This window comes from Lipomyces doorenjongii (assembly GCF_038497915.1).
Source record: "Lipomyces doorenjongii strain NRRL Y-27504 unplaced genomic scaffold V1508scaffold_2, whole genome shotgun sequence".
Classification (NCBI taxonomy): Eukaryota; Fungi; Ascomycota; class Lipomycetes; order Lipomycetales; family Lipomycetaceae; genus Lipomyces; species Lipomyces doorenjongii.
Genome location: NW_027118069.1, coordinates 290,642 through 309,073, shown reverse-complemented (window position 1 = coordinate 309,073; position 18,432 = coordinate 290,642). Strand labels below are relative to the sequence as shown.

Below are 18,432 nucleotides of genomic sequence, written 5' to 3'. Positions count from 1 at the left end.
TATTGTGTGCCAGTTTGACTCTAATTGTAAACCTTAAAGTGCTCTCGGTCGTCTTTGAGTTGGGAGCTGAGCACAGAAACCAAACGAACCACACAACCTGTGTTCCCTATATCCCTGTCGCTAATCGCTAAATGGCAACGAGCCGTTCGGTACTATTTTCTAGCCAACTCGTCGATCGTAATACCTACCGTTAAGGCTCAGATACAAGTGAAACCATCCCTCTGCGAGTGTGAGTGACCATTGGACCGCAATTACGGATTTGCAACGTACTCTCGACTTCTCAAGCAGCCAAGCTGGCGAAACTCAGGAGAATAGTAACTGATTTGCTTAATGCCGGTCCTGCTCCAGAGTCGACAAGATCGTCACCGATAGCTCCTCTTCATTCTATCGGCTCAGTCAGCTCTGAAGGGATGAATCCTAGGGTCGAGTATCTGAACTCTTTGGCCGCCAGTGGTCAGTATTGTGGTTTCAGAGATATGACGATTCGGACTCTGTTAGCTAACTAGACGTTTGCTCTCTAGATGCAAAACTCTCTGAGAAATTTTTGAATCTCGACAGTGTAGAAAATGAGCGGACACGAGATGGAATATCCGCAGGATCCCAATCCGAATGGAGCTTAGAACGCGCCCTGGACGAATCTACGAGGAACCGTTACAGAGTATGCAATATTTCCCATGATATGCGGCTGTTGTGAAGCAATATTGAGTAATTCTGGTTAGGACGTTTTGCCTTGGGATAAAAACCGAGTCCGGCTACAAGTCCTTGATGATGGAAGTGATTATATAAACGCATCACCAATCACATTACAAGCTCTGGGATTAAGGCTAAGGAGATACATCGCTTCACAGGTGCGCTACAATCGTCATTTCATTAGTTTCCGAACCGTTTTGCTAAAACTTGAACGAGGGTCCCACAAAATCGACGACGCCGCACTTCTGGCACATGATAGCCAATGAAACGAAGGATCCCGCCGTTATAGTGATGTTAACCCCCACACACGAAGGGCATCGCGAGAAATGCGCACAGTATTGGCCAGACCATCACAATCACTACGCAGACGCTGGGTTCGCCTGCCGCGTGACTCTACAATCCAAGGAACACAACAAAGGCGCGAATTGTGTGGTTCGCAAATTCAAGCTGGATGAATGCTCCACCGAGAATCCAAAGGAAGTTAAGAAATCAAAGACTGTATACCACTTACTGTTCGACTCATGGGGAGATTTTGGAACGCCGATTACCTCGCATGAACGGAACTTGGTTAGTATGTGCAATTTAGCGAATCAGCTCAACAGTACCGAAGATTCGCCGTTAGTGGTGCATTGCTCTGCAGGGGTGGGTAGAACGGGTACTTTCATAACAATTGACTTCTTACTGAATTGCCTAAAACACGGCACAGTGGGTCCCGAGGACGCTGAGAATACCGGTAATGTGCCTCATGCCGAATACATCGTACGCTCAGCCCCTTTACTCTATAACGGAAGCTTTCCTGATCCGCAGACTGAAGACGATCCTATTTTCGAAACCGTGTGGAATCTAAGGAAGCAGAGAATGTCGATGGTCCAAAACGTGTTCCAGTTCATATTTATTTATAAAATTATCAAGCTCGCATTAGATTCCAGTCCGGAATAATATGCTGACGCAGACGCATTATTTAGGATGAGTGTAATGATATAGTTAACGTACATACTTCCATAACGGGTATATGTACGATTTGCATTTGGCATAAGAAACTAAAATACATGATGAAACTCCTAATATATATATATACTTTACAAGACAAAAGCGACCAAGTCATCGTACTCAAATTTATGCACAAAAATTAGAAGACGTTAACAAGAAACCGACAGGATAACTCCAGATAGACATAACTAAAACCAAAATACAACAAAAAGCAGCCTGTATCAATCCCCCAAAACAACACCACATAAATAGAAACTATATACTGTTCTACGAAATTTTTTTCTTCTTTTTGTCCGACCCTGCAAACGAATTCTCCGAACTCCGTTTCTTGGCGACCGTAATCTTACCGGTGGGTGGCAATTTGGGCCTTTGGTTGCGCTGTTTTGGTGGCAGAAATTCATCCTCCTGCAGTACATTATCGCGTTCAAATTTCTCGAATCTGGATATGAAGAAGGGACGTAAGAGGCCGATTTGTTTGTCAACCTTGTCGCGAGTAAACGGCTCGAACGCTGGGGCGGAGGCCAGTTTGCTTTGAAGAACAGGAGTCCTACAACTTGTTAGCAAGAAAAAGAGCAAGACAGAATACGATATAAAAGTGCATACGCTTGAACATTCGAACTGGCATGCAGACGACTATGGAGCAAATGCAGCGGTACCGATAATGACGACAATCCCAACTCCTCATCCAATCCAAGCTCCTTGAATCCGAAAAAGTCTTCGCCAATGTCATCGGAGAAACCGCCCGAAATGAACTCTTGACTACCATCATCAAAATGTGCATCGGTATTATCACCTGTCAGAGCCGGACGTAAGTAATCAGCAAGGGACATATTCAGACGTTCTCGAACATCTTTCAATTTCGTCCCAAATCGATCGATATCGTCACGAACGTAGCCTTCCAGCCCACCTAGGTCATATGTGCCATTCTCGTATAAAGTTTGCAAAATCATGTCCTCCAGTGAGTACCGACGGACACCTCGTTTGGATTCCATGTAAAGACACAGAGTCCGACCCAGTCGCTGCATAAAATCTGCCGCCACAGCAGTAAGACCCTCAAGAGCGAGCATCTGACAGTCTTCATAACCCGTATGCATTGCCAGCTTGGCAACGGACCTCTGAAGACACGCTTCAACAACTTCCTTCGGAGTGTCGGATTGTCCAGGTAAGCGTGAATCCATATCAACGTCCTGCTCGTTGAGTTTCTCGGGATTGTAAGCCTTCAATTGGGTGCTATAGAGATGAGGCTGCTGCTGCATCCTCTTGATAACCCCGATCTTCGAACAAACCTTCCTAATATGTTGCAACTCCGTCAGGTTAGCATCCATCTTTAAAGTCAAACCTGATTTGACTGGTAGAAATGGCGACTCTTCTGAAGATATATCAACCGCGGTCTCAAATTGCTCATTTTCCTCCATCTGTAAGTTTTTCGAGATACTCCATAAAGCTTCTGGCATCGTTGGGATAACTTCATATTCAAAAGCAAGTTGTTGTTCTTGTTGTTGCAGTTGTTGCAGTTGTTGCAGTTGTTGCAGTTGTTGTTGTTGTTGTTGTTGTTGTTGTTGTTGTTGTTGTTGTTGTTGTTGTTGTTGTTGTTGTTGTTGTTGTTGTTGTTGTTGTTGTTGGATTTGTTGGATTTGTTGCTGTTGTTGTTCTTGTTGCTGTTGTTGCTGTTGTTGTTCTTGTTGCTGCTGCTCATCTTCCGATTCGGCCCTTCTCTCTGGAGCTTGACTAGCTCTACTTCTGGGCTCATCATCGAGATGCAGCAGTGGTGCGGCTTTCTTCGATGCATGCTTGCCTCCGACAGCTCTGGACGAGACCCTATGGTTCGGACCAGTGCTGTCGCCGTCCTCACTCTCCATGTCAAAGTCAACAGACATATCTCTAGTTGGGATACTAGCCTCTTCAACCTCGACATCAAATTTACTCCGGATTGAAATATCAGGTATAAGTGGAATTAGAGATAGCGTCTTCTTCTTCATGGCCATGGCGTGCTTTCGCAAGTAATGCTGCGGGTCGGTGTTAAATGTGAGGCAGTTATTCCAGATAAGCATTAGATCATCAACAAACTCCTGTTTGTTCCGGTATTGCAGTGCCTTGAGCTTCTTCATCACGGTGCTCAAATCCATTGGATTTTTGATAACACTGAAGTAGTTCGGAGCGTCGCGTTTATTAACTTTGTTAAGGAAAGCGGAGGAGTGCTCGGTGTATGCCCGCAGTTCCAGCACAACTCTTTCTGCAGCTTCGTAGAGCTCTTCTTGCCCAACACGGTCTTCACTTGCCTATATAAAATTCCATCAACAATGAGCTTTGACCTAGGGTCACCCCTCACTTACCCATTTTGAGCGATTTTTTCTAACATCTGATATCAGATTTTGTAGTTCGACATCCGAGAATGTGAGCTGTTGTCTTTTCTCATCAATAACGGCAAGTAAGTGCTACACAAATATTAGTCTCAAGGTCTGATATAGTTATATCCACGTTGTAAGCTAACCTTCAAGCTAAGATGAGCTGCGCCGAAATTCAATTGAGCCTGTAAGAGAAACGAAAACATCAATATAATTGCCCAAGTTCGTTACTTAAAGACAGTCATACCAACTTTCCAACATTATTAATGTTAGCCTCGTGTTCATGAGATTCATTTTCCTGAAAGCGTTAGCACTAGCGTAAGTGTATTGTCGTCATATAATACTCACATTAACGTGATCATGCCTCATGTATATGTCGCCATCAGCATCAAGCGTCTGATATATGCTGTACATTTCCTGCTGTATGGCTTCATCCATTTGTTTGACTTCGCCAGCAGTAGGTGTGTCTATAACACGTTAGTGGAAATCGCAATATCAAAACCGTGAATTACACACCTGCTGGAGTAATGATCCCGTCAACAGCGGATTTGGTCTCTTCATTCCCTCGTTTCCCGGAGGATGCCACCAGCGGAGATGCGCTTTTAGACTGTGGACTAACCTCATGCACAGGTAGAATTGGATTAACAAGCTGAGGCTTGCCCTCCTCTACTTCATCATCATCATTATCATCTTCATTATCGTAATCGTCCTCATCGACTTTCCGAGCAAGTGGTTGCTTGTTTTTCTCCGATACGTCGTTTTCATCATGAATTGATCCATTAGTTGCATCTTCTTCGTCCAGGAATGTGAAATCAACTTCAAATGGTCCCGAACTCGGTTTGGTGGGAGTCGCGAATATGTAGTCAACTGATTTCGCGTACAGCATATGCCGGACTTTTAGCGCCAGCGCCACGAAATCAATTTCCACCGGCGTCTCTTTGGTTTCACTGTTATCGTCCGAGGAATTGGGTTGTTCTGTACCATTGTTCAAATGGGAGGCGATATCGGCACGCTGCGGGGTTGGTGATGGCCGAGGAGTGTGCAGCAACAGATCACCGACAACACCATTCACAGTCGGTGCTTGGTTATTCGGCGGATCGTCCACAGGGTCCATATTGTCCTTCAATGCTTTCTTTTCGATATTGACTTTCCCAGCCTCAGTTGCCGATATCAGGTTCCTCCAAGTATCATTGCCCTCAGCAATGGCTACAGCAAAGACCGCATGCTCCTGTGGATTTAAATGCGCTTTCCATCCATGATGTGCTTCAATTTGACGCGCAAGATGCAGCAGACGTGTGGGATCCCCTGTCGTCCATAATTTGATTGTCGCCGACGGGAGTGGTGGTGCCGGTGTTGCTGTTGCCATGGTGTTGGGAGATATTGCTCTCCAGACACCGTTCACAGTCAAGGGGACTACTCTGTCGCTACCAGACCGATTCTATAAACCCAACTTGCACATGCAACAACGCATCTGAGAAGCCAAACTATGCACGTATGGTCTTGCCCAATTCTGTAAATGATGGATCGCAAATACTCTGGATTGGATGGATGACTTGTGAGTGGATGTCGGGTCACGAACACTAGCACTACTACTGGAAGTTGCCGATGGAGCCAAACCCGAGATGTGCATCGACCGGATTGCCGAATCTCGTCGTTTCACGAAACCCCTAAACCACAAACCTTTTGGACGAGTCTCCTACTAGACTAAGGCCATATCATATAAGATCCGTATCTGGCTTCTAGTGCGTGCTAGCGCTTGAATTTTTGTTTTGGGACGACTTATTTATCAGGATGACTTCTGTATAACTATTCTGTTAGGGAACTGAGAGGCAACGAGAAACAGGTGCACCTGTCTTACTAGATCTTTGCAATCGTCTGTCCCCATGGCCTCGTTTGGACCCCCCGACCGCTTCAAAAAGGCAGCGTCCAATAGGAGAACTCGGCCAAAGCTTACGTTTGATGATGAAGAGGTGGACGATAGTTTGAATGGGTCCATAATTCAAGCTTCGACTGCGAAAGGTAGCGGATCGATGAGTGGCGATAAGACCGAGCCTCAACCGCCAATCGGCAATACGAAGGATGTCGGCGAAATTACAGGTGACAACAATTCACTGAGATCTGACGAAAGAGTAAAAAAGAATGATACTACGAGCTTCCAGGTATGTTAGTGAAGGGAGCGCAAGTATATTCGTTGAGGAACTAATGTGTCATGCATAAAGGACAGTGACAGCGACGAACAGGAAGATTATCATGTTGTGACAGCTGCTTCCCTGAAGAAAAAACGGAAAAATAAGACCAAAGGACTGAGCTCTTCGCTTTTAAACTCCAAGCTACGAACCAAACTTGCACCGAATTTGCCAGGTTTTCCTTCCGCGTCGACTGCCAACTCCACAACCTACTCCAAATCATATCTCGACGAATTGCGTGATTCCACACCGACTACGCCAGCTGAGTATACAAATAGCGGTAAGAATGTTGCTGAGCAGGAAGACATGGAGATGGTCGATGATAGTCTATACAGTATGGACACTGCAGCAAGTGAATCTGTAGGTGGCATGCCGGATGAAGCTCTAATAAATCATCTCATTGAACGACGCCGTAGAAATGCCGAAGTTCCTAGAAAAGATGATTTTGTATCGCTCGATGAAGAAGCCAGTAATGAGGACGTTGAGTCGAATATGGAGGGAGTTGAGATGTATGACAAGCACCAAAATGAGCGCAGTAGTCGACTGCAGAGAGAAGACGACATTTTTGATAATGAGTACGAGATGCTTGCGGAAGGAAGTGATGGCCGAATACCTTTATCGGCCGCACAAGAAGCTGAACAAAAGATGCAACGGAGAAGGGACATGGAAGAGCTGATCAACGAGCGCGAAGATGAAGAGCAAGAGGTTGGTAAAGAATATCTTTATAGTGCAGGTGATGACAGCGGTTCCGACAGTGGATGGGAGCAAGCGCAAATTCAGAAGGGTGCGTTTGGGTCAAAGGCGTTCTCATTAAACCACGCAGAAATCGGCAGTAATGGAATGCCAAAGCAGAATGGTACTCTCGATCCATCAATTATGGTTCTTCAAGAGCTTCCCAATTTAGAGTCCGTGATTAAGAGGCTTACTGTTGTTTTAGACAGTATGCGTGAACAGCGTGATTCACACCTTAAACTATTAGAGGAATTCAATACGCAAAAAGACGAGATCGAAGCGCGAGAGAAGGAGGTCAAAGAAGCATTAAGCGCGGCACCATTTTAACTGACTTTGTGCTGCAACCGGATGTGATTGACTAATGTATTTATATATAGTATATGTACAATATATACGATGTAAATGAGATGCTCAAAAATTGGTGTTTTACCAAGATATCCTTCTCACCTCCTCGCCATTCTCGTAAAAAAAGAGATCGCCACTTTGAACCCTCACTGTGTTCATTCTCTCAAGGTCCAAGTAGCCCTTAAACTGAACAACGCATCTACGGGCTACAGAACTTAATTGTACGTTTGACTTGTTCTCAATTTCTTCTCGTCGTGCTTTAGCTCCGCTAATCACCGCCGTACCCGTCACCTCCACCCAAATGTTAGTTTTGAGTTCCATATTTTCCATGATCTCATGTACAGATTCTTCTGCTTCATCTGTCGTCATACCTATAGCGTCTGCAAGTGGAGTAATAAACTTGGATCGTATTTCTCTTATTGAAAATATACGGACGCTTCGTCGGATACTAGGCATTTTTTGTTTATCTGTTTTTCGGTACACCTCAATACCTTTCAAAACATGCTCTGCTGGTCGGTCAGGCGGGAACGCAAATTTAACTGCATCTAGCGATTCGATAATTATAGGTAGTCCAAGGTTTGCGGCTACTAACTCCTGATACGCCAAAGCCTCTAAAAGTGCATCACCAGTCATCTCTTACACGCCCAGAGTCAGTATACATCATTGGCAAAAAAAATGTCGAAAGAACATACGCTTTAGGCTATCTAATTGTGCCCGTGTCAGGATCTCTTCCAAGACGTACGGCTTAACCCAATAAGGAATAAAAAAGGATTCGTCTTGCACATACAACTTGTACATTCCATACAGAAATATCGCCGTGGACAACGATCCCAGAAATATTCGCCTTCGTAATTTAGCTCCATGTTCCCGCTTCATTGTACTTGACTGGAGAATTGCATGTCTGAATTCTTCTTCCGTGAATTGATGCATGGACGATTGCCGTTGAGGCTCACGAAACACTGGGGCAGATGATCTTAATGATCTAGGGGTGCTTGCATACCGCCTCAATATATCGTAATGAAAAGCGCTTCTTATAAGTAACTTATCCGCGTTTTTGTACAAACATTTTGGAGATGTATATCGTAATGCGCCGCCGGTATACCTCATATGTAGTTGTTCATGTGATCTCCAACTGAAGCTCCGCCGACAAAATGTAATACTTCTGCGATCCATTAGAACGAATTCCGCCCGGAGTGTCTGTATAGTCCGAAATATAGCCATTTATGTAAATAATAATGTAGAGTGGGCCCGGGATCACTTAAACTGAAGCAATGGCGATGAAAGGTCCGGTTATGTTCCTCCTCCAAGAGAAATGATTAATTGACGATTGCAGCCCGTCAATAATGATTCAACGCTTCAGCTGTCTGGGAGCACTTTCAAGCGCAACCGTACGGCGCTTACCCGGATATTACTGCCTTCTTTTCTAAATTGCTGCATACTAGATCCAACCAATATTTGACATAATTCCAGTTAGGCATACATAGTCAGTGAATTCAGCAACTGACATAGCAATCCAATCTGATTGGCAACTATTCTTATAAATCGGCGCTCAATTTTGAGAGATTAATTGTGCACCATGTCAAAACCATCGACACCTGAATTGAAGAAGGTACGACTATGGCGACATTTAGGTCTACACTTTTTTTTCTTGGAGTTCCTGAGTTTTTAACGGTGTGTTATATAGTACATGGACAGGCGGTTGTTTGTCCAGCTTAATGGATCGCGAAAAGTGATTGGTGTGTTACGGGGTTATGATGTAAGTGGTACGACTATCAGCATGTATCGACGCTTGCTGACCACATGGCATAGGTTTTCTTGAACTTGGTGTTAGATGACGCAGTAGAAGAAAAGGCTGGTGGTGAGAGGATCAGGATCGGAACAACTGTATATGACTAGGTTTTTGTTCATTTTGTCGTATCGGTTCAATAACTAATGGTATTAATAGGTCATAAGAGGCAACTCAGTCGTCATGATAGAAGTAAGTGGCCTAGTGAATACTACTGTGGCAGATGTTTTACTAACAATATTTCGTAGGCATTAGAGAGAGTGTCATAGTGTCTTAATTCAGTCCGTATTGAATATTGGTTCGAAAATTACATTCCTGGTTACGTATTGCTCACGATTACGGTGATCTGTATATGTATTAACGTGGCAGCATGTATTGTATATTGTACAGTTCGCTTAGGTAAAATGCTGGTATCTGTTTCATACATAAAAAACAGCCTTTGATTGCGACGATTAATGCCTTTGGTTGAACGATCATAATTGGCTGAAAACTGGCGTGCCTCACTGTCCGTGACAAATGCAACTTACAACGCGATGCAATTAATTTGAATCGAAGTGTACGAGATGGGGCCCATGTATACATACGTACTATTTCTCATTTGACCTACCGCTCACCATGTCACAACTAGGATGGCTATATGCCACACCTCATGGTTTGCACGACAAGATCTTTTCAGTGGACTGCCGATAGACTCGTTACTCTTTCTGTCTGTCTGTTGCATAATCTACTAAGAACTGCAGCGTGTCATAGGTCGCATGCATACGAACTAAAGTCGTTAGCACATGGACAAAATTTAATCAGGCTGTAGTCAATGGCTAATTGAGCTAACTTATATAACATTCTTATAGTTATACGTTCGGAAAACTCTAGACGTAGACAAGCGATGCATAGGGTTAGGATAAAGCTGGCGTGAGAAAGCTTTAGCCGGGCCGAGGGGCCGAAATAAAATTGAGATACCCAGAGAATACAGGTCTCGCACACGCCAGTAATATAGCAGTTGGCCTCTAGTGACAGGACGGAGCAATTATCTGCTGTACTGAATGGCTTCACGGATGTGCGATTTATAAAGCGAAGGTAAGCAACAAAAGAGAAATGTAGCTTTATACTGATAATGAATTGAGTCCCGCAATTGCACAATGCCCCGATCTTCCCGTGCCATTCCCGCCTCCTCAGTTCCCCAGGCGCACAAGTCTCAACTGAAGCACGCAACGAGAATATCTTTGCTTGTGCCAGTATGGTTCTTCGCTCTGCACATACTCGCGCTTGTCTTGTTTGCGCAAGGCTTTTTGCTATCGAGACCAATTCTACCCGACATTGCTGTGAAATCCGCCTCCTACTCTAGTCCGGATGTCATCCTCCCTCGTGCATTTAAACGAACGGTGGTAATTCTTATTGATGCTCTCCGTCATGACTTCATTGGTAGTTCTGGTGACGGCAACGAGGCATATTACTTGAATGTCTTGACGACACCTTCGATGCTCAGCGTCTCGCAGCCAGAACATGCAGCGGTGTTCAAGATTATTGCAGATCCTCCAACGACCACCTTGCAAAGACTCAAAGCATTGACAACAGGCTCATTGCCGACGTTCATTGATGCCGGCTCAAATTTTAACGGCGCGGAAGTTACTGAAGACTCGTGGATTGGGCAAGTACTGTCATCTCGTGGGGATGGTAGGACAGCATTTGCAGGTGATGACACTTGGCTTTCTCTGTTCCCATCATTATCGCACGGTGCATATGAGGACAAGAACCTGACGTTTCCGTACGAATCGTTTAACGTTTGGGACTTACATACTGTTGATGCTGGCGTTACATCCCACATATGGCCCGTACTAGAGCGGAGGGATGACTGGGATGTCTTGATTGCCCATTACTTGGGTGTGGATCATGCTGGCCATAGGTTTGGCCCAGACACGCCTCAAATGAAAGAAAAATTGCTTGAAATGGACACAGTAGTGAAGAATGTGGTAAACGCAATTAAAGACGACGACGAAACGCTCCTTGTTGTTTTGGGAGACCATGGAATGGACGATAAAGGCGACCACGGTGGTGATTCGAAGGGCGAAGTGGAAGCAGGATTATTTTTGTAAGTATTTTCAGCTTGCATGTTCGCCGCCGCCATTAATCTGTCATCCGCAGGTACTCGAGTAGACCTTTCTTAGCACCAGTGGATCAAGCAGAGACGATCAACCAAATTGATCTCGTTCCGACTCTGTCATTTCTTCTGGATATTCCTGTTCCATTTAATAATCTTGGATCGCCAATTGCGTCAGCTATGCTTGGTCCTGACCGTAACTTCCAACAGCTTGCATCTGCATGCCGTATTGTTGCTGAGCAGATTCATGGGTATAGATCTCACCATCCTTCATTTGAAGGAACGGATGAGATAACAGAGATTTACAGTGCAGCCTCGGAAGCATGGAATGCGTCAGAAGATTATGAACGTATAAGCGAATTGTATCTCGCATATCAGAAGCAGAACCTGAAAACTTGCCGCGAAAGGTGGGCAAGATTTGATGTGCCAAGCATGGTTGCAGGCATTGTTGTTTTCTTGGCTTCATTCGGTGCTCTGGGTGTATTCTACGCTAGGTTTGATGGCTCACTTGAATGTCCGTCAAATTACTTGAATTTTCTTGCTCCAAAGATTGGTCTCGGAGGCCTAACGGGTTTGGCTGTGGGTGCAGGACTGGGATACCTCCAATCGAGGATTGTAATAGCGACGGGTTTTGGCTTGGCTATGGGCTCTATTCTTGGTTTTGTCAAAGGGATGCATAGACTTCCCGGTGTGAAATCCCCGGTGTCCAAATGGACTGTATTGGCACTTTTGGCAACCATACTACACGGTATGTTGTTTGCGTCAAATTCATACGTTGTCTGGGAAGCGAGGTCGTTATCATTCATGTTGGTATCCTTCGGCTTTACCTTACTTGCCGCATCCTTCCGACTGCCAGACGCTAAGCTTCGTGCTACGGCTGTGTTCCACTCACTAGTGTTTATTATTCAATCACGAGTGGCAGAGTATCCACGTATCTGCCGAGAAGAGCAGCTGCCGTTCTGCACCAGTAATTTCTATGCATCTACCGCCTCATCGGTTTCATCGCTTACTGCGTTAATTATCCTCTTTGTAACTGCTGTCACCTTACCTGCTATAATCAGATCTTTCCTTCGCACGTCGGCATCGTATGAGGGGTCGGCGCCCCTGTGGGTTGGTACAGGTCTTCGGGTTGTTCTTCTCCTTATAGGTTTATATTGGACCCTGGATTATGTCGAGGCCGATCCGAATTCACAAGCCTATGTGGAACAGCTCAAAATGTATAAATACGTCGTTTCACGGCTATTATTTGGTGTTACAGTCGTTGGAGCTCCGCTCGCATGGTTCCGTGGCTTCCCACTATGCTTAAGAGTGGAAATGGCCAACAACCAACAGAAGATCAAACAAGCATTGCAGAATGGTGACATGGATACAGCATCAAAAACTTCGCCGGTATCAGTCGAGATTTTTGGATTTGGAAATACATATGGTAGTCTATACTTGCTCCTGTTCGTTTCAGTCTTTGCGGCAGTGTCGCTGTGTATGAAGCCTGTTGGTGGCATTGCGATGGCGGGCATGGTCTACCAGATTCTCACCCTTCTAGAACTCGGTGATGTACTTGACCTATTCACAACTTCTCCTATTGTTACGCCAACAGTCATTGCCCTTATGAGTACGCAGTATTATTTTGCAACCGGTCATCAAGCTACACTTGCATCGATCCAATGGGATGTCGCGTTCTTGTTCACAGAATCGATCAGACCACCACTCACGCATATCGCGCTTATATTCAATACGCTGGGCCCATTCATCCTGGCCGGGCTCGCTGTTCCATTGACCGTATTCTACAAGTTGTCTCCTTCGCCTCGCGATTTCCGCGCATCAGAAGCCATCATGGGAAGAGTCGTCCGTGCTGGCACTGGCGCGATGATCTATGCTGGGGGACTGGCACTAACTAACTGTATTATGACTGTAATTCTGAGACGACATCTTATGGTATGGAAAATTTTCGCGCCGAGATTTATGTTAGCTGGAGCAACCGTAACTGCTATCGACCTGGCAATCGTTGCAAGTACTTTTTTCGCCGGGAAGGTTATTGAGGGCGTCTATGATGTGTTCGGATAGATCGATGAACGTTTTGGCCCACTATATGTATAAGTACCTATACATTTCATGTATGTAGGAATTGAAGACATAAATGTTGGTCAAAATAGGTGACAGATGACCTGATAATTGATGATATATTATGTATTGTACATAGCATATAGTATTCTATGGAAAGCAACGAGAGAACTAATTACATGATTGCATACAAAAGATATGTTCGTTTCCAACACGACTCCACCCGTTTTGTGATCGTTTCTAATAACTTGTCGTCATCTCCCGCCATCGAGTTAAGAATAAGGTCACGTAACGTGGACACATCGATAGAGAAAACTTTACCAAGATAGATAATGTCAAAGAGAAGCTGTACCCAATGTGTTCTTGTTGGCCGCAGAGCAACAACGGAAGACGCGCGAAGTCCCAGCAGCAACGCACCAGATGAGTCTGTCGCTTTGTTATAATCGGTAGACGTCTCAACTGGATCGCCTCTCTGAACATCGTCAGTTGTAGTAGTGTCGCCCTTCGATTCATCTGCCAAATCGCTCTTCGATTCATCATTCGTACCTATCGTACGCATGTTGGTTTCCGATTGTGTAGTCCCATTCTCTTCGATAGTACTCCGTTCACGGTTTTTATAATCCGGCATGTTGAACGATATAGTCTCTCCGATATCTTCCGGCTCTTTATGTTGGTGGGATCCGTCAATCCCTGTCCCAGAATCTTTCAATTTCTCGGGGTCAGACATAACTGCCTCCAGCTGTTCCAAATATTTAGCAATACCGTCCGATATGCCAGATATCCACTTTTGTCCCACAACCCGGCGACAGACTGACACACCGAACGGAAAACCGAGTACAATATCCTCAGATGCCCCTCCAACGATCGGCCTCACGTAACTATCATAAATACCTTCAGCTATCCAAGGTGATGTATCGAATGGATATTTTCCTCCGGTCGATTCTTCCTCCCATAGTCCTGTCTCAACGTTCCCGCTGAAGTAAGCTTTTACTTCACCGAGTCCGACCGTAACAGGGAAGACGGCTTCCGCGAAAGTTGCATATGCCTCTTCAACTATGCCGCCAACTACGTCCCTCACGCCCCTTTGTGTAAGCGGAAGCTCGAAGATTCTCCTAACTACTCTCACCAATATTCCAGTCGTGTATTTATCTGCAGAAGAAGCCCGTAGAAGATTTCTAATTTTGTCAACCAGCAGACTTATACCGCCGGGGATGACTTCGTCTTCGATAAACTTTCCTAGCTGTTGTCCCTCTCTCTCAGCGGCTTCTCTTAAGGCTCTGATCCATGGTTCTTCTTCTCCAGCAACTTCATACACGCCCCTCACTCGTCCAACAAGCCTCCTCACTGCATCTATACCATCCCACCACGACTGCAAGCTAACCAAAATATTGCCACACACGCTAGCATTGCCGTCAATGAGAGCGGTTACAGCACTGCGAAAATCTAAGGCACCGCGAGATATGTCGAAAGTCATCCACGCATCATCCCAAAGACTAACAGGATTGGATTCCGATTTTATTGCGGCGGCATCAGCGTTGCTAACAATCTCAGATAGTGCCTCTGCAATCGTGATTGTAGCATTTAGATATGTATTGCATAGCGATTTAAGTGTCGGGAACCATTCTGCTTCGCATGTAACGTCCTTGGATAGCAGAAGAGGACGCACAACGGGACGCTCTATAAGGTTTTCAAAGATTGCCCGACGAAGACTAAGTAGACCTTCGATTTGTTTCTGGCTTGTGCCTGTCCTCGAGTCACTGGAGATCATCTTAATGACATCACGCATTCCTGTTTCAAAAGCGGATATAGATGAAACTTGAAACGCAGTGAGACTTTGGACCACGTCAATTGGCGAATCTGCTGGATCTTGTGCTGCGGATGCAATAAACTCTAGAATCTCTTTTGGGCACCAGTCGCTCAGCAACGAAAAATCTATATGAGGAAGCTTTCGGAATTCTGCATCGTTTAGGGAAGGAAGAATCGTCGCTCTTGTAAGTGCTCTAGAAAACTGATTTGGGAATAATGTCTTCGTGGTGGTAATGGTAAAGTCCAAGACGCCCAATGCTGTGAGGAGACTGTCGGGCGTCGTTTGCGCAAAAAGGTTCTCGAGCTGATTGGTCCTGGTGTCAAGGAAGTAAGATAACGTTGCGGAAGGGGATGAAGACGTGACAAGACTATAAGACACCAGCGCGTCAAGAATATTCGAAGACACAGTACTCCGAAGAATAGCAGCAACACAACGAAAATATCGCGATTCCAGAGTACTTAGTCTGGCCACCATGAAACCAATCCACGATACCGACGCTAGACTTGCTGATGCAGCTAGCGCCTTTACGACAAGTAAAAGCTTTGAAACCGTCAATATTAACTCAGGGGTGCGTAATAGCGTTTCAATTGAACGACAGAGATCGTTCATTATTTTGACAATCGCGATGCTCATTTTAGCGGTCATATCTACTATCAATTAGAATAAGTCTAGGTCGCGATAAACAGCTGAGTATCATACCTCGGTCACTAAAAGCTTTGCCTAAAGCCTCTCTCTTCTCTGCTCTACTGCGTACTATTTTAGAACTGCATCCTGTTGCCAAAGTACGAAAGCGTTCCTCCATCTCCTTCACGGTGTCGTTCATGTCAATGATAGTATCTGCTGTGCTCAACAGTTCGCGGTAACTCTCACCAACCAATGACCGCAGTTGCTCTCGCTTTGCCTGGGCTTCATTTCTGACTTGAAACGCTACAACTCGTACTTGGGGCGGTGGGTAGTTCTCAAACACCAAAGTCCATGAAGTTAACGCTGCAGGATCAAGTGTTACGGCTGGTACTATAGATGTTGAAGATCCGCTACTTCGCCTCAATACCGTGCCAGTTGGGGTCCTGATTATCGACTTGAGAGATGATAGCGAACCTGCCGAGGGTGACGAATTAAGGGTTGGACGGTTCATTGTTGGTGTGGAGATCATTGCACCAAAACAAAGTTGGCTTCACCGAAAATGCCAGGTTAGCGGATAAGCATATAATTAAGCTGTGTCTTGAATATATGAAACGAGTTACGAAGTGCTCCAGTCTACTCTTGCGACAGAACACCAATTGTAGCACTTGGTCTTAATTCACATCCATTGACGCAATTGAACACTGCCAAAAATCCTTATAGGTTTAAAAGGACAGCTCGTCGAATTTGATCAGTAGCTTTAGATTAGTTGCAGAATTGATGGTGGATGCAGCCTCCGGTGTGGCCTGCTAGGAACCCTTGGTTCTGTCAGCGACAACGTTGCTGTGGTGGTCAGCAAACTTACGCAAATCACTTTGACTTCGCCTGATACAGTATCATACAAGTATTCCAAGGATCATGATGTTTCAACCGGTGCAAGCACAGTCATAGTATTACGTCGTTTTTCCACAAACTCAATCAAGTTAAACTGGTCGTATTTTCATTCTTGTACACTAATCTAAGGAAGTCGAAATTTGAGATCATGATTCCCAGGTACCAGGGTGGATGGTCTTTAAGAGTTACAACGGGTCAGTTGGAATTCGTCGATATTAGAAGTGTTCTAACCTGATCCGAAGCTGTACAAAGGCCCAATGGAACTGCACTCAAGGGACCTTACAGTCCTGCGTATTATTTGCGCACTGGCATCCGAGAGCGAAGTCAAATGCCTCTACTACTCCCTAGGATGAGTGGTCTAAGTGGAGCTCCGCTACAATCAAACTCAGAGCATGGGAGTAACAGTAGTGTCAGCGCCAGTGGGAGCCGTTCGGACATTATTGATGCGCCACTGCCGCCTCAGTTAAGAGGACTCAAGATGCAAAGGGACGATGCGCTATGGGCGGAAGTAGCAAATGGCAAACCTCAGAGAGATGATCGAAGCGATGACGAGCGAGTGCATGATGATAGCGATCGGCCTACATCTGCGGGAGGAGGTGATGATGATGATGGTGGGGGCAGTAGCTTCACGACGAGCTTAGCAGTAGCACCTCCGCCAGGCATGAGATATCCGCACTATTTCGACACCTATCATATTTTCAGCCAGTTGCGTAGAGCAGGTTTCACGGACGATCAGGCTAAAGTCTTGATGAAGTGTATGCGCGGGCTGCTGACTGATGAACTGCTTCGTGCCAAGGAAACGTACCTGTCTTCAGCGGAAATGGAAAATGAAGCTTACTTATTCGATGCTGCTTGCTCAGAGCTGCGTACCGAGATTCAGAACAATAGGAAAAGCCAAGCGCTGTTGGCCCAGACAGAGACAGCGGCTCTACAACGGGAATTTTTGGTATTGAAGAGACTCTTTGAGGAAGAGATTGATTATATGAAAAATGAAATTAGTATGGACCTCAATGAGCGCAAGAATGCGACAAAGATCGATTCTAGAGCCACAGAACTTCAGATTCAGGAGTTAAATAATCGCATTACAATTGCTATTTCGTCTGATTTGAGATCCGAGGTTGAGGCTTTACGCTGGCAAACTACAAGGCGAGGATTATGTGAGTACTTAAGGCTGGCAATAAGTAGATAACTATGGAACTAATCGATATGTCTTTAGTCACAATTGGGGTGGTCGCGGCGCTCATCCTTACGGCCTTATCTTATCGGAATGATGGCGAGCAACAGCATCCAAAGGCAGCCACTGCGACAATCGGTGCTGCGGTCCCGAAAAAGCCAGATAACGTTAGTGAGACTGATGTATTGTATATGACTTGATGACTAAATGCATGGTACAACTGAAATTTTACGGGAAATGGTTCTGATTTAGCGGTGTTCAAAGAGTATCGGCTACTGGGCTACTTTTGCATAAATGGCAACTTTAGATTTGTAAATAGTTAGGGACTGTAATATACTGGCATACACGTTTTACAGGTCATGTCAAACCTGAACGCAGAAACGTAAATTTGCCGGTGGACATGGTGTCTACATTAGTAACTTTACTATAGCATACATATCAAGCCTCTATAGAAGTGTTCTTGTTATATGTATATTCACGTCAATTTGCAACAAGCTGATTGTTGTCCCGTTCCCAAAAGTAAGCCAGGCACTTTGCGGCGCTCCATGCCCTAGCCCTAGCTGTACTAACTTCTATCCGTCTTAGGGAAACAACAGACTCAGGCAGAATAGGTCGCGAATCAGATTGCAGCATTTGCAGACACCGATAAACGATAAACTGCGCACCCTGACGAGTGGCATTCTTTGCTCCACCTGTCTCGTAGCCTTTA

The 18,432-nt window shown here is 45.2% G+C and overlaps 8 protein-coding genes across 8 annotated transcripts; 5 read left to right on the top strand and 3 right to left on the bottom strand.

Annotated features, from left to right (window-relative positions):
- Positions 1 to 104: 104 nt before the first annotated feature.
- V1508DRAFT_408679 (protein-tyrosine phosphatase-like protein) lies at positions 105 to 1,774 on the top strand. Its single transcript, XM_066939042.1, has 4 exons — positions 105 to 453; positions 522 to 658; positions 720 to 848; positions 907 to 1,774. The coding sequence occupies exons 1-4, from the start codon at positions 411 to 413 to the stop codon at positions 1,627 to 1,629; spliced, it is 1,032 nt and encodes a 343-aa protein (XP_066798791.1). The 5' UTR covers positions 105 to 410; the 3' UTR covers positions 1,630 to 1,774.
- On the bottom strand, positions 1,690 to 5,637 carry V1508DRAFT_363702 (uncharacterized protein). Its single transcript, XM_066937279.1, has 7 exons — positions 4,542 to 5,637; positions 4,374 to 4,492; positions 4,273 to 4,323; positions 4,172 to 4,210; positions 4,014 to 4,115; positions 2,284 to 3,959; positions 1,690 to 2,227 (listed from the first exon to the last, which is right to left on the bottom strand). Exons 1-7 carry the CDS (start codon positions 5,389 to 5,391, stop codon positions 1,948 to 1,950), a joined length of 3,117 nt encoding a protein of 1,038 aa, XP_066798790.1. The 5' UTR covers positions 5,392 to 5,637; the 3' UTR covers positions 1,690 to 1,947.
- Positions 5,602 to 7,270, top strand: V1508DRAFT_446655 (nineteen complex-related protein 2-domain-containing protein; the record flags this gene model as incomplete). The annotated part of the gene is made up of 2 exons (XM_066942435.1): positions 5,602 to 6,184; positions 6,245 to 7,270. The coding sequence occupies exons 1-2, from the start codon at positions 5,909 to 5,911 to the stop codon at positions 7,268 to 7,270; spliced, it is 1,302 nt and encodes a 433-aa protein (XP_066798789.1). The 5' UTR covers positions 5,602 to 5,908.
- Positions 7,271 to 7,293: 23 nt separating this feature from the next.
- V1508DRAFT_408673 (uncharacterized protein) lies at positions 7,294 to 8,794 on the bottom strand. The gene is made up of 3 exons (XM_066939041.1): positions 7,981 to 8,794; positions 7,660 to 7,923; positions 7,294 to 7,579 (listed from the first exon to the last, which is right to left on the bottom strand). The coding sequence occupies exons 1-3, from the start codon at positions 8,507 to 8,509 to the stop codon at positions 7,557 to 7,559; spliced, it is 816 nt and encodes a 271-aa protein (XP_066798788.1). The 5' UTR covers positions 8,510 to 8,794; the 3' UTR covers positions 7,294 to 7,556.
- On the top strand, positions 8,561 to 9,835 carry V1508DRAFT_408670 (uncharacterized protein). The gene is made up of 5 exons (XM_066939040.1): positions 8,561 to 8,897; positions 8,973 to 9,044; positions 9,098 to 9,172; positions 9,234 to 9,266; positions 9,323 to 9,835. Exons 1-5 carry the CDS (start codon positions 8,865 to 8,867, stop codon positions 9,341 to 9,343), a joined length of 234 nt encoding a protein of 77 aa, XP_066798787.1. The 5' UTR covers positions 8,561 to 8,864; the 3' UTR covers positions 9,344 to 9,835.
- Positions 9,836 to 10,035: 200 nt separating this feature from the next.
- On the top strand, positions 10,036 to 13,416 carry V1508DRAFT_459127 (uncharacterized protein). The gene is made up of 3 exons (XM_066942737.1): positions 10,036 to 10,148; positions 10,196 to 11,160; positions 11,214 to 13,416. The coding sequence occupies exons 2-3, from the start codon at positions 10,211 to 10,213 to the stop codon at positions 13,228 to 13,230; spliced, it is 2,967 nt and encodes a 988-aa protein (XP_066798786.1). The 5' UTR covers positions 10,036 to 10,148; positions 10,196 to 10,210; the 3' UTR covers positions 13,231 to 13,416.
- Positions 13,321 to 16,467, bottom strand: V1508DRAFT_408665 (uncharacterized protein). Its single transcript, XM_066939039.1, has 2 exons — positions 15,734 to 16,467; positions 13,321 to 15,681 (listed from the first exon to the last, which is right to left on the bottom strand). The coding sequence occupies exons 1-2, from the start codon at positions 16,185 to 16,187 to the stop codon at positions 13,403 to 13,405; spliced, it is 2,733 nt and encodes a 910-aa protein (XP_066798785.1). The 5' UTR covers positions 16,188 to 16,467; the 3' UTR covers positions 13,321 to 13,402.
- Positions 16,453 to 18,128, top strand: V1508DRAFT_363687 (uncharacterized protein). The gene is made up of 3 exons (XM_066937278.1): positions 16,453 to 16,743; positions 16,792 to 17,706; positions 17,766 to 18,128. Exons 1-3 carry the CDS (start codon positions 16,698 to 16,700, stop codon positions 17,921 to 17,923), a joined length of 1,119 nt encoding a protein of 372 aa, XP_066798784.1. The 5' UTR covers positions 16,453 to 16,697; the 3' UTR covers positions 17,924 to 18,128.
- Positions 18,129 to 18,432: the final 304 nt, after the last annotated feature.

Coding starts and splice junctions, on each gene's coding strand:
- V1508DRAFT_408673 (XM_066939041.1), bottom strand. CDS start 8,509: ATGGCTATATTTCGGACTATACAGACACTCCGGGCGGAATTCGTTCTA. Junction 7,924..7,980: donor ACAATTAGATAGCCTAAAGC/GTATGTTCTTTC, acceptor TGGGCGTGTAAG/AGATGACTGGTGATGCACTT. Junction 7,580..7,659: donor TCCACTTGCAGACGCTATAG/GTATGACGACAG, acceptor ATTTGGGTGGAG/GTGACGGGTACGGCGGTGAT.
- V1508DRAFT_408670 (XM_066939040.1), top strand. CDS start 8,865: ATGTCAAAACCATCGACACCTGAATTGAAGAAG. Junction 8,898..8,972: donor CGACACCTGAATTGAAGAAG/GTACGACTATGG, acceptor TGTGTTATATAG/TACATGGACAGGCGGTTGTT. Junction 9,173..9,233: donor GGATCAGGATCGGAACAACT/GTATATGACTAG, acceptor TGGTATTAATAG/GTCATAAGAGGCAACTCAGT.
- V1508DRAFT_363702 (XM_066937279.1), bottom strand. CDS start 5,391: ATGGCAACAGCAACACCGGCACCACCACTCCCGTCGGCGACAATCAAA. Junction 4,324..4,373: donor TGAGGCATGATCACGTTAAT/GTGAGTATTATA, acceptor TAACGCTTTCAG/GAAAATGAATCTCATGAACA. Junction 3,960..4,013: donor GAAAAAATCGCTCAAAATGG/GTAAGTGAGGGG, acceptor AATTTTATATAG/GCAAGTGAAGACCGTGTTGG.
- V1508DRAFT_363687 (XM_066937278.1), top strand. CDS start 16,698: ATGATTCCCAGGTACCAGGGTGGATGGTCTTTAAGAGTTACAACGG. Junction 16,744..16,791: donor GTCTTTAAGAGTTACAACGG/GTCAGTTGGAAT, acceptor CCTGATCCGAAG/CTGTACAAAGGCCCAATGGA. Junction 17,707..17,765: donor AACTACAAGGCGAGGATTAT/GTGAGTACTTAA, acceptor ATATGTCTTTAG/TCACAATTGGGGTGGTCGCG.
- V1508DRAFT_459127 (XM_066942737.1), top strand. CDS start 10,211: ATGCCCCGATCTTCCCGTGCCATTCCCGCCTCCTCAGTTCCCCAGGCG. Junction 11,161..11,213: donor GTGGAAGCAGGATTATTTTT/GTAAGTATTTTC, acceptor TGTCATCCGCAG/GTACTCGAGTAGACCTTTCT.
- V1508DRAFT_408679 (XM_066939042.1), top strand. CDS start 411: ATGAATCCTAGGGTCGAGTATCTGAACTCTTTGGCCGCCAGTG. Junction 659..719: donor CTACGAGGAACCGTTACAGA/GTATGCAATATT, acceptor AATTCTGGTTAG/GACGTTTTGCCTTGGGATAA. Junction 849..906: donor GGAGATACATCGCTTCACAG/GTGCGCTACAAT, acceptor AACTTGAACGAG/GGTCCCACAAAATCGACGAC.
- V1508DRAFT_408665 (XM_066939039.1), bottom strand. CDS start 16,187: ATGATCTCCACACCAACAATGAACCGTCCAACCCTTAATTCGTCACCC. Junction 15,682..15,733: donor CAAAGCTTTTAGTGACCGAG/GTATGATACTCA, acceptor AATTGATAGTAG/ATATGACCGCTAAAATGAGC.